Source organism: Erpetoichthys calabaricus, chromosome 2, assembly GCF_900747795.2.
Source record: "Erpetoichthys calabaricus chromosome 2, fErpCal1.3, whole genome shotgun sequence".
Classification (NCBI taxonomy): domain Eukaryota; kingdom Metazoa; phylum Chordata; class Cladistia; order Polypteriformes; family Polypteridae; genus Erpetoichthys; species Erpetoichthys calabaricus.
Window position 1 is genome coordinate 194448562 of NC_041395.2, and position 12552 is coordinate 194461113.

The 12552-nt window shown below is 34.5% G+C and overlaps 1 protein-coding gene and 1 long non-coding RNA gene across 3 annotated transcripts in view; both read right to left on the reverse strand.

Moving 5' to 3' along the window:
* Nucleotides 1–4828: 4828 nt before the first annotated feature.
* On the reverse strand, nt 4829–7436 carry LOC127526509 (uncharacterized). Its single transcript, XR_007934011.1, has 2 exons — nt 6311–7436; nt 4829–6134 (listed from the first exon to the last, which is right to left on the reverse strand). It is a non-coding gene; the product is annotated as an uncharacterized LOC127526509 (long non-coding RNA).
* Nucleotides 7437–7516: 80 nt separating this feature from the next.
* epha4b (eph receptor A4b) overlaps nt 7517–12552 on the reverse strand; it is a 496460-nt gene continuing 491424 nt past the window's right edge. For both annotated transcript variants that reach the window (XM_051922030.1, XM_028794919.2), the window contains exon 17: nt 7517–9257. In XM_051922030.1, coding sequence (XP_051777990.1) covers nt 9158–9257 — 100 coding nt within the window. In that variant the 3' untranslated portion in view covers nt 7517–9157. The remainder of the gene's footprint in view (nt 9258–12552) is intronic.

Genomic DNA, 12552 nt, shown 5'->3' on the forward strand with positions numbered 1-12552 from the left:
AGCCTGATACTTGATTCTGAAACAACAAACTTACGATATAAACCACAGACGTTAGAAACCTGTTATTCACATCCTAGCACATCTGGATAATAAAAACTGTTATGCTACTTTCCTGTTTATACGTTACAGTGCAGAGTTTTAACACTTTAGTACCATCAAAATTGACCACCAGGTTCCTTAATTAAGGACTTTGTTCCATCCTTTGCACTAGATTTTAGACTTCCTAACCAAACAGACCTCAGCATGTGTGGACTGGTAATATCACACTCAAAAGGCAGACTACACTGACATTTACATTGGAGAGGATGCTGTTGAAAGAGTGAGCAACTTTAAATTCCTTGGAGTGACTATATCTTGCGAGGTGAAGTGGGTACAACACATTTTGACTATCGTCAAAGAGGCTCACTAGTATCTTTAGTTCTTCAGACATCTGAGGGCAGCTTGCATTTTTCCATCTGTTCTTAAAAATTTCAGTGCAAAGTAGAGTCCATCCTCACTGGCTGCAGCATATTTAGGTACAGCACCTCCTTGACTTAAGATAATAAAGCACTACAGAGGGTGGTGAAGGTGGCATAGTACATTACCCCACCCAGATGCCCTTTCTTCAGAACATAGGCAACAGTCACTGCCATAGAAGAGGCAAACAAGATACTCACTTGTCCCTTAAATTGTGACACTGGCACCAGTAGATTCAGGGACAGTGTCTACCCTAAAGTTGTGAAGTTGCTGAGCAGTCAATCATAAGAACATTATTGCAACATAAACTGCACATATAACACTTGCCAATACATATTGTATGTAATTTTACATAATTATTATATTTTATTTTATATAATGTATGTACAGATATTTATACTGTAGACAGCATATTTGTTTAATTTTATTTTATGTATTTTTTTCTTAACTGTTTTGAGGAGACCTTCAACTAAGAATTTCCTTATATCGTGCACAGATGACAATAAAGGCGACCTTTACCTTTAAGCTTTTTACCTCACAGGCCACTTACAAAATCAGCACATTAAAATACTACTTTCCAATTCAGGCTATAGAATTTTTGATTACTCCTTGTAGTTATGTTTTAGGTTTCTAAAATAAATACAAATGACTATGAGCTGTAACTTTTAGTAAATCAAAATAAATATTAGAAATGTTAAAATTGCTTATAATGAATTTAAATTAAAATTGGATTTAAATTGTACCATTTAAATACATGACAACAAAGTGGTGGCATTTGGGGACTGTCACCTCACAGCTGGTTATATTTTAAGATGTTAACCCTCCAGGGTGGAATTTAAGATTCTCCCCGTTTAAGTTTCTGCTAAAATTTGAGTGTCATGAGCAATCAGTTGGCATCACATCCAAAGGTAAATCTGAGTCTTGAGCCAATTACTGCTACAGTATTCTTCCCCTCTTGCAGTGACCATGAAATAAAGAAAACAATGTCCTACAGTAAAAATTTTCATTAAAATTGGAGAGTGACCAAAATTCAATTTTGATTTCCGTTTTTGGCATAGATACTGAAATGTAAATGTGTGCCTGTTATTTTTTTGGGGGGGAAGGTTTCAAATGTTAGTGTGTCTTGAATTTTGGCCTTGAACCAAAACTTATAACAATATTCTAAAATATCATTCAGAATGGAAAACTGATATACACTGTGCATACTATATGTATGTATGTGTACATATACTGCATATTTCTTTAAGTTACTGTGAGGGTGGAGGAGACTGGGCCACTGGCTGCCTTTGACTTGTGCTTTGAGTCTGTATATGGCAGAAGTCAACACAAAAAAGCAAAATTAAAATGTAGTCTCTGCTAGTAAATGCAGACAATGTAATTTAAATTTTTATGAATGCTGAAAACATTAACTTACTTATAATGAACCAAATATTACTTAAGGGGAATTAATGTGAGGTTTATACTTTTAAGCAGAAGTAGAATTTTGGGCAGGGAATTAGATGTAAAGCTTTGGTAAATCCTCTGCAGGCTGCTCTTTCCCAACTACCACTGAACTAAAACCTGTACTCAAGACCAGAAAACTGGTACTTGTCTAACAGTTAAATTGTGTTAATTACCTGAGCACTTTGATACATTGTCTTCATGAGGTGACCTTTTTTTTTTGTTTATATTTATCATACTCTTGTTTCCTGTCTGCAGGGTTTTTTTTCTAATTAACAGACAGCCATATTGATGATGAAGGGTAAACTTTATTTTTCATAGCAGGCATGTTTTTTAAAAGGTGCTCACTGTGTTACCTTTGTCACAACTCCCAACAGTCAGTGCTTAGACATATTTTGATTTCTTCTTGCTTTACATCTGCTACTTTCTCCAGTTATTTACACCACGATTATTATAGTCCCATGAGTATTTTTTTTCTGGCGGTCTTGTTTTGCTCAGTGCAACTCAAAGAACACTTTTAGGTCAGTAACTATAAGCTTTTTTTTCCAACTAATGTTACAATCATACCGAGTTATTTATCCGCTAATTGATCTCGATTGATTAACTCTTTTTTCTATTCTCTTGTGCATTAAGAAAAACACAGTAGTGAATATTTTTTACATTTGCAAGACAATTAGAAATACTTGCATTTTTGTTATAGCTTTAAATTTTTAATTCTCTTTTGTTGTCTTAAGTAGCCTCTTTTGTCTGTGTAATTTGCTCCCTTAACTGTATCCTGATAGTTATAATTAACAGAGAAAACACCCGGGCAAATGACTGCTACTACAGAACTTCAGTATCAGACCCACTATAATGCTTATTAGTAAAATTAAATATCCATAACACCTGGAAAATCAGAATGAGAATAATGATGATGTTGAAAATCTGAGAAACCACATTAAAAAACACTGCATTATCCTTTGTAGCATACATAAAATCTTTGCACATTCTAATACAAAAAAAAACTTAGTTTTGTAATTCCTTCACTGACACTAAAACACAGGAACTGGGAAATAACAGTTCACTTAATTAGGCTATGAATACAATTAAGTAAACAGAAATTGATTAAAACAAAACCCTTCACTTTAGGCTGCATCATTTGTATGAAAATGTGCTATATAAATAAATGTTATCATTGTTGTTGTTGCAGCTATATGGGATGCCCAGGACTACATTTGAGAACCACTGTTTTAGGACAACACTGTTGTTCACATACAGATTTACTATAGCTTTGTCCTGTCAGTATCCTGAAACTGTTTACTTCACAATTTCTCTGTGTTCTTCTTGTTCTACCCTCCCCATTTACTGACCCACCGTTAAATAATGGCATCATCAAGCTAGCAGAAGGTCTCTTTTTTGGGATGCCTAGCTGAAAACTAAGAGAATGCTCATCTAGTACATGATGACATTTTAGTCTTGTTTATAACGTAATCCCATGCCTTTTTCTGGCTTCATTGAAAGGTGGCTTAGAATAAAAGTAAATAATGTAATTGTGTAAAGTCTTGGGGTTGACCAGCCACAAATGTCTATTCCTAATGAAGTCTGCTTCAGTTCCTAATTCTGCATTAGACACCCTCATGAAGTCAATGTGATTGTGTGATACTGTGTGAGTGGGGAGTAGCAGCAGTAGATCTTCTTATAACCACAGAACACTGAACATTGACTGTCCAGAGATTCATATAGGTTACATAATGTAATTCGGGCTGTGAGTTTTGGTGGAACTTCAAAAAATTCAGAAGTTTCAAAGAAAGACAAAAACAAACTACAGTTGTAATAAAAAGTAAATTACATCTATATTAGAGGAGAGGATTTAGCAGGCTGTGCAGTTTATTTCTAATGGTGAGAAAATCACCACCATATTAAAGTACACTACAAATAATATACATTTTTATTGCTACTCTGTATCACAGCTTTGAAGTTTCCTGGGTTAATGCCAGATTGCAAATTTAGACTATATTTTTAACTTTTTAAAAATAGACACTTTCTGTACAGGGTGGCACAGTGGTAGCGCTGCTGCCTCGCAGTAAGGAGACCTGGGTTCGCTTCTCGGGTCCTCCTTGCATGGAGTTTGCATGTTCTCCCCGTGTCTGCGTGGGTTTCCTCCCACAGTCCAAAGATATGCAGGTTAGGTGCATTGGCGATTCAAAATTGTCGTGAGTGTGTGTGCCCTGTGGTGGGTTGGCGTCCTGCCCAGGGTTTGTCTTTGCCCTGTGTTGGCTGGGATTGGCTCCAGCAGACCCCCGTATAGGATATATAGCAGGTTGGATAATGACTGACTGACTTTCTGTACAACTAGTGTTATGCAATTTTAATGCCAGTTTGGTTGTATTCAATTAATTTTAAATCTGACTTAAGTAAATAAATGATGGAAAAAGCACTGGTTTTAGCTTTACTTAAAAAGATTGATCAACACTAAAATTTAATTTTAATTGAAGCATCTAACATAATATTATAATAACCAGTAAAATGGCCTTTTGTGTAGATAAGTAATGTTTTTACTTAAATTACACTGTCATGGGGGTCATGACCAACTAAGTTTATAAGGGCAAGCAGTGACGGACCTTCTTTACAGTTATATTCACTTTACTATGAGCTTATTTTCTTTTGGCATATGGGGTGGTCCACATTAGAAGAGATGGAATAAATTTTACTTCAGTTCAAGCTCATGTCTCTCTGATGATTATCACAAGACCAGACATCTAATGAAGGAAATCACTGAGCTGTACCTTTCAACAGCAGCTTGTATGGTTATTTGGTAGTGGGTGATGTGCTAAGATATTCATACATACAGTTTTTGTAATATAAAGACTAAAATAAGCAAGCAACAAAAGAACACATACATACTTTATAAATTTCCAACATCTGTATTGCACTGTTTTCACATTTCACTTGGTGGTAGTGGTCATTCTTTTTATTTAGCATACTTTTTTCAAATTAAAGTTCATGATTGAAAACAAATCATAACACTGTACATTTTTACAATATTGTACAACCATTGTTTAGTTTATTGATATCACAGTGCTGCCAGGCCTATAAAAGACAGCACTGTTTGTTTCAGATATACAGAAGCACCTAGAAAATAAACTGAGCATATCATGCGTTTTAAAACATGAACATGAACTTTCATTTTCCAAGTCATTTTTTTGTACCACTTTTTCAGATGTCGTTTATACATCTTTTTTAAATCTTCTGCAACTGACCCTGTACAAAAGTAACTACATGAAAGCACAATGTAGAAAGTGAGTACTTCATCCATGCTGTGTTTTCAGCCATTTATCATGTGCTAGAATGTTGTGGCCATTGGGTTGTCACGTTATGCTGTGATTTTCAATGCCTTAAAATTCTTCAATAAACCTTATCTAGGGAGGTTTTCTGTCACACCCTAGTAGATACAAGAGTGAAAGACGTGAAACAGCATTGTTAAATTCATTTACTGTACATTGCAGACTGCCACTTGCTTTGAAAAGAACATCAGTTGATGTTTCTAATTTCAGAGTATATTATAAATAGACTATTTAGAATAAAAATTTTTTACACATCAGAACCAACTTGCCAAGCCTAGACAGCCTAAATATTCTTAACCCGCTAGATCAACTCAATAAAGTGTTGACATTTTTCATTGTGCATGTAAGCTAACTGGAAACTGACATTCTGTAAATTCTGTTCACAGATACACAGACTTTGAGACTTTTAACTCTGTATTGAAATTTTCTGAATTGTATAGATGTTGCATATACTGTAGGTATATTGTTAAATTAGTAAATGTATTTAGTCTTTGAGTTTGTTACATTGCTCTTAGCTTTCATCCAGTGAAGTGCATCACACAAAAATAAACAGAATTTAAATTGTTTAGACATCTAGTACTGATTAAAATACATTTGTTTTTGCGTTTTCTGCTTATACAAAGTTTAAGCCTTTTCCTAATGCTTCTTATTTCATGATCTAATGAAATTAATTAACACAGGCAGATAAGATTAATGATTTTTATACCAACCTGCTTTATAATTGGTTTATTGTGGAAGGCAACTGCATGTAGAATTATAGAGATGTGAACAAAAATATGTAGGCTTTGTAGCCAGTTAGCCATATTTTTAAAATAAAGGCACAACGATATACTACAAGAATCTGTACATAGAGAGTCAATGTTATAAGTGTCAGAACAATCTGAAGTTAACTGTTGAGCATGTTAATTCACACAGCTTGCCCTATATATTCCTTAAACTGAGGTGTCTGAACATTGACGGGAATCAGAATTATTTTTTGAGGAATGACTTTGCTCTACGCAATATATTAAAATAATATCAATGTGGATTTTATTTGAGTTTTCAGCAGAGTAATCTATTAGGATTTAAGGAAATATGTAATATCCATTAACTCATGTTCTGAACTCTCTTATTCTAGCGCAGAGTTAACAGAGAGCCAGAGATTACCACTGTGGTATGGACTACATGGCAGAAGAAATCTTTGGATAGGGCATATGCATACACACACCCATACTTATACCAGGGTTATTTACTCGTCATCAAACTAGCTTTCTTGGCATTAGGATGCAGCGTGTAGCTGAAATGGGCTCGCAGATACAGGGAGAATGTGCAAGCACTGCAATTATAGTACCTGGGTTTGGATCTGAACCCAGGACTCTGGGGCTGTAGTATGAATGTACCAACCTCTGATATGATTCAGTGCAACAAATATACATTGAACAAGAATTTTTGGGGAGTCATTATGCTTCTGCTCTGTTTGGGCTGGTTAAACATGGGTCTGTAAAGCAATGCAGGTGTGAAATTTACAAAACAGTGTCTGCTGTCTTTGTTCCTTTTTATGAAAGAAAGAATTGTCATTTACTCCAGTATATGACTAAAAGTAATATTGGTTTTGAAATCACAGAATCATTCGTATTTTATTTGATTTTGTTCAGATTACTTAATACTTTTAAGGATTACAAAGTAGTGGGTGTGACCTTGTTATTATAAAAGGATTTAGAGTGGCTAAAACAGTGGCTAAAATATCTATATTCTAAATCAGATGCACTTTTTAATTGGATATTCATTGCAAAATATGTACATTTTAATGCCATTCACTTTTTTTAGACTGTTCACTGCTAAAGTCCATTTCATTTGTGCAACTTCTGGAATACTGCAGAAATCAATGCTAAATGAGAACCCTGTCCATTGTAGGGTACACTTAACCGAACACCACCAATGTGGAATTACCAGTTAATCTCTCTTGGGATATGGGAGGAAACTGGAAAACTCAGGGGAATACCAATGCAAGTATGGACAGAACATATGAATTCTACCCAGTTTCCAGCCTTGAAACTGGACATGGACTCCTAAAGCAGTTTGCCACTGTGTTGTAGTTTTTTTTTTTTTAATATTTTCATAAAGGTTATAAATCTGCTAATTGGTAGACAAGAAACTTACTTCTGTATACCAAACGGCAAGACAACAATAATGCAAATATTGTTAAAATATATAACTGCGGATTCACAGTTGAGATATGATATATATATATATATATATATATATATATATATATATATATATATATATATATATATATATATATATATACATATATACACGTACATACACAGGAAAACAAATCTAATTGGGCAAAGATACTACTTGAAAACAGGAACTGTGCTTTAATTCAGAACTGAAACAGGATGATTGGCCCTAGAAAGTGTAGAAACTACCAAACAAAAAGGTAATTTAAATTGGAAGTCAATACAAAAGCCCAAGCCAGCCTACTGTATGTAATCTGCTATGAGTGGAATTTCGTCCTGTGCATTACTGCCGATATTTGTAAAAACCCAGAAGTTTAATAAAAAAAATATATACTTTCACATGTTAAAAGGTACATCAGAAAACTAAGCAAACCTACATTTACTTGATATATAGTTTTAATTAAAAGAAAAAGGAGTTACTATATATTTGTACACTGTAGACTAAGCACTATGTATCAATCAATCAAACTGATGTTGAATTATGCAGAAATCGTGCGTAAGGTAATTTCCCAGAAAATACAGTAAATGCCTCATCTTTTGCTTTGCATACCAGTGTTAGCACTCATACAGAATGTACAGTTTCTATAAGGTGTATGTATACAGTATGAGAAAAAAAGTAGCAGATAGTTTGCCATTCATTATTTTTTTAATTAGATTGAATAAATATCTTAGAAACTGATTTGGAAACAGTGTATGGCTCGATTGATGCACGAGCATGTTAATAAAACATGAATTTCAAAGTGCTAAAAAAACCTGCGGGGAATTGCACATAAACTTTTTATATATACATTAACAATGTGTGGAGTGTAATAACATAAAATAGTAACAATTACTTCCAGTTTAGGTGAATGTTAATGAGCTTGGGAGACATTTGTATGTTTGAATAAGTGGACAGTAAATTAAAGGTATTTAAACTTATTGCATGATTTAGAATATAAATGTGAAAGACAAGTTTTTTTTAATGGTTCTGTTGTTAGATCTTGTGCAGCAATATAGAACTTTAACATTATCTGAAAGCACAATACATAGGCCTTTCTGTTCACTTCTCTAATAATTAAAGACTAACTTTATTCTATTAAAATGAAAACACCTTTCACATCTGAGAAAATAATACCAAAAGTCATCTGGTGGCTGCATTCTGTAAAGCCAACATTGAATGCCAACCAAAGACTAGAAAGTGGGTGGATATTTGAATTTACATTTTCTTTACTAGTAGAAAATGCCAGTGATGCCAGCGTTGTCATCTTGTGGGACATTCAATCGAACACTTCCATGTCTTAACGCTTTCTGAAGTGGGACCAAAGGTGAGGCAGTACTGAATTTAGGTGTCATAGCAGTACATTCAGATGAGTTGTGTAGGTCTTCTCTTGAGCAGAGATGATGATTCTCATGAATGTATTCAGCAGATTGAAAAATGGTGAAAATACTAATCCTCCAAAAACTGTTAAAGGTAGTCTGTTGCAACTTCATGATATAATAACTTCATTAAGAGTGACCTGTTTGAGTAATTCCATCACCACTATCATTAAGACCTAATATAGATCAGCATTTTCACTCCTTTTTTCCTCTTTTTTCCTCTTTTTTTTTTTTTTTTTTGTACACGGAAGCCAAAGTTCTAAGCACAAGTTCTATCCAGACCAATCTGTACAGTGAAGCTTTAAGCTAGGAGCAACAAAACATCATAATGAACTCATAATGTGTTGCTGGGTAATGTTATACTTGGAGGTGTGGTCCTTGTGTTTGGAGGCTCTGTATACTTGAAAGGATTTTCTTCTGATGGCCAGCTAAGGTGATGCCAATCTTATCCAATTCACTGCAAGAAAAGAATACAAACAAAACAAAAAAGTTACCTAGTGCTAGTAAGGCTACATGTAAGTTTACTCTTTATATAGACAAAAGTAAATAATACATTTAAAAAGTAAAAAATAAATAAATACCATAGTAATATTTAGCTGGGAATAGGCAGCAAATTTTTTAGTAATAGGTTTATGAAAACATTTTTATCACAGTTTTACAAAATGATTTTCACTGAATAATGAAAAAATGACAGAATGTTTGTAAGATTCTTTACCATCTTTATATGGAAAGCCAATGAGCATCAGGAGGGACTCATTTCAGTGTACAACACTATGTTGAAATACATCTTAATCAAAATTAAGCTCTCTGTGAAATAACTTGTCTTTCTTTTTATTTGATATAAACAGGAAATATTTTAAATCACTATGATACTGACAAATGTGTACCTACCACCCTAAAATCATATCGTAATTTGGACATTTTATATTATTAACTAGTGAAGTATTCCAATATTTAATTAAAATTCAATTAAAAACCATGTAATAGAGGGGACTTTTTCTCCTGGCTTGTGTTTTGTAACATTTACCTTATTTATTACCTTACTGATACTCCTTAAGTTAACACTAGAATTCCTGAAGCCTAAGAAAAAACTAGTAATCCTGGGCCAACATTCCCTCACACCTCCTCATCAGCATCTTTTGTTTTGCAAATGAGTCAAGCAGCACAAGCAACAGACAGCCTGCTATCCCACCCCCCCCCAACAATGCAGTTTTAGTTGTACACATAGTTCACCCAGCTCAAGTCTATTTATCTGGGTGTGAGGTGCCCTGAATTGTATAGGGTAAATAATATGTCGTTTTTTGGAACACATACATTTCATGTGCGTTCCGTGTTTACAACGATGTGTAAATGTAGGAGGACAGGAAATATGAGGCAAGAAATAACTAGAACAGAAACTTTCTTCATGCTCTACTAATAATTGGTAAAATGCTGATGTGAAGTGTATAATGTGTGAAGACTGAAGTCCAGATATCAAATAAACACTTTCACAAAAGACACATATAACAAAACAAGAATTTAACCAAAGTAAAAGAAATTGGTATAGGGTAAGACACACACACCCATATATTTGGCTGGTGTAGAGGTAAGAACTGCTGTCTCCAATTTGAGAGGTGGCGGATTCGAGTCCAGGTCTTTCATGCATTGAACTGTTTTGAATAGTGAGTGGCTATTATTATTGCTATTATAAAATAAAAAACAAACATTTGATTTATTTCAGTCTGTAACAGCTGGAGTAAATTTATGGTACTTGTAAAAGTTAGCATTTATTATTAACTTTTATTCTCTCAGTCACGTTCACTCTCCCCCCGATCAGACACTGTTGGTTTTCAAATAAAGACATGCAATAACAGAGGTGAACTCAGATGAGGATGAGGGTTCTACATCAGAGAAAGAGAACAGAAGCCCTGCCCACAATAAACCTCCACTCACACATAAGAACAATGCAGCTGCACCAGTCGTAAAGGAGAAAGATGGCACCATTTGGATGCAGCAAGAGGTCGGGTGTCATCCTGCCAGTGAATCTGCCACATGTATGTCCTTCAATAAAACAGCAGGGCTTATAAAACTCGCCAAGGTATCATGCAAAATCCTGTTTGTGATTGTGTTTTGTGATGGTCTTTATATAAAAAACATTTATATGTTACTTATATAAAAGCCACATCGAATGGTATTTACCTTGATTTATTTACTTATCTTTCAACAGTGTAAAGTCACAAGTAGACTGCACAGCTTTCTGTGTTTCATGGACACGGGCATGCTAACAAAGTACATGTGTACTGAAGTGACTTTAGCTGCAGGTGGAAACTCCTGTTGCACTTTACGCAGCTGTTGTTACGGTTCTGCCTTTGTCCTGAAACGGCTCCATAAGCTTTATGACCTTAGTCTTGAAAAGGCTTCTCCCGTGGGACAACTGGGATCTTTTCCTGAATAAGGAGTGGCACTGCACATGTACAGGCAAAATGCATAAGAAGGAAACAGAAAATGTGAAATGGGTCAGATGCAGATTTTTGGGGCTATTGTTATAGAAAGGTAAATCACTTTCAGTAAAAGACCTGAAGAAACGTATTCCTTTCTTTTATACTCTAAACAACTTTAATTTTTTTTAAAAGAATATCCTCTACATAATCACTTTGAGCATAATAATTAAATAGATTTCCGCACCATTTTATTAAGCGAAACTCTACTTAAAGACTTCTGCAACTGGTAATGAATTTGAATGTGTCTGACAGTTTGACCAAGTTACCCTTTCTGCATTTGAAAATCAGTGGTCATGGCTTCCCCTAATGAAAATCCAACTACTTCTTAACTACTTCTTTCAAAGTCAAGACAGATGATGCCATTCCACTGACTGTCTTTTTGCCTCTGGTTCAAAATGATAATAATTCATCCCCAATAATGATCTGTGACAGAAAGCTTTCACAACAAGCTCTGAACAGGCCAGCAAATCGAATCATACCTGTGTCCTCACAACAAACCCAATGTAAGCAGTGTTTTGAATATCCTTAAGGAATCGATAATGTTGTCCACATTTCTCTTCAATACCATTTTAAAACATACCTCTGAGATATCATAACTATTCAGCTTATAGCAGTGAAAACCTGATAGTTCTGTCATCAGATTTGGCACAGATCAGTTCAGCTATGTTTCTGTACAAAGAGAACACATAGCAATGAAGCACTTCATCTAACTTGTTTGGTCAGGAACAGATATTTGACAGTATACCAAAGTATGTTTGGTGTTAGAAATTAGAGATGCCCTAGCACATTGAATCTTGTGCCTCTTTTCCAGTTCTAGAGTCAACAGTTGTTGCAGGAATTGTGCTTTTTACAGCTGCTTAATGAAAAAGAAAAAAAATGAATGTAATTTAAGAAAAGGCACAAATACAGATTGGCAAACAGTACATAAAGATGAACAAACCATAACATAAAGGCCAGACAGAAAAAAACATTAATTTGTCATATAGAGTGTCATCTTATTATATGCAAATGATAAGTATAATGTGCAGTGTGTGGTCAAATAAGAAAAAGGAAATTAAAATTCCAATCTACACAGATTAGCTTGTGGAGATCTCCGCACTAGAAAAAGAGCAATGATAATCATCCTGAACCCATATGCTTATTTTCAGAACATGGTTTTGAGAAACTGGGCAAAGCAATTACCAACACTGGATGGATATACCTTCTTATAATACACTCCAAACCTGAGTCATCTTTAAACTGAATAACACGTTTTTACCACAGATAGAAATC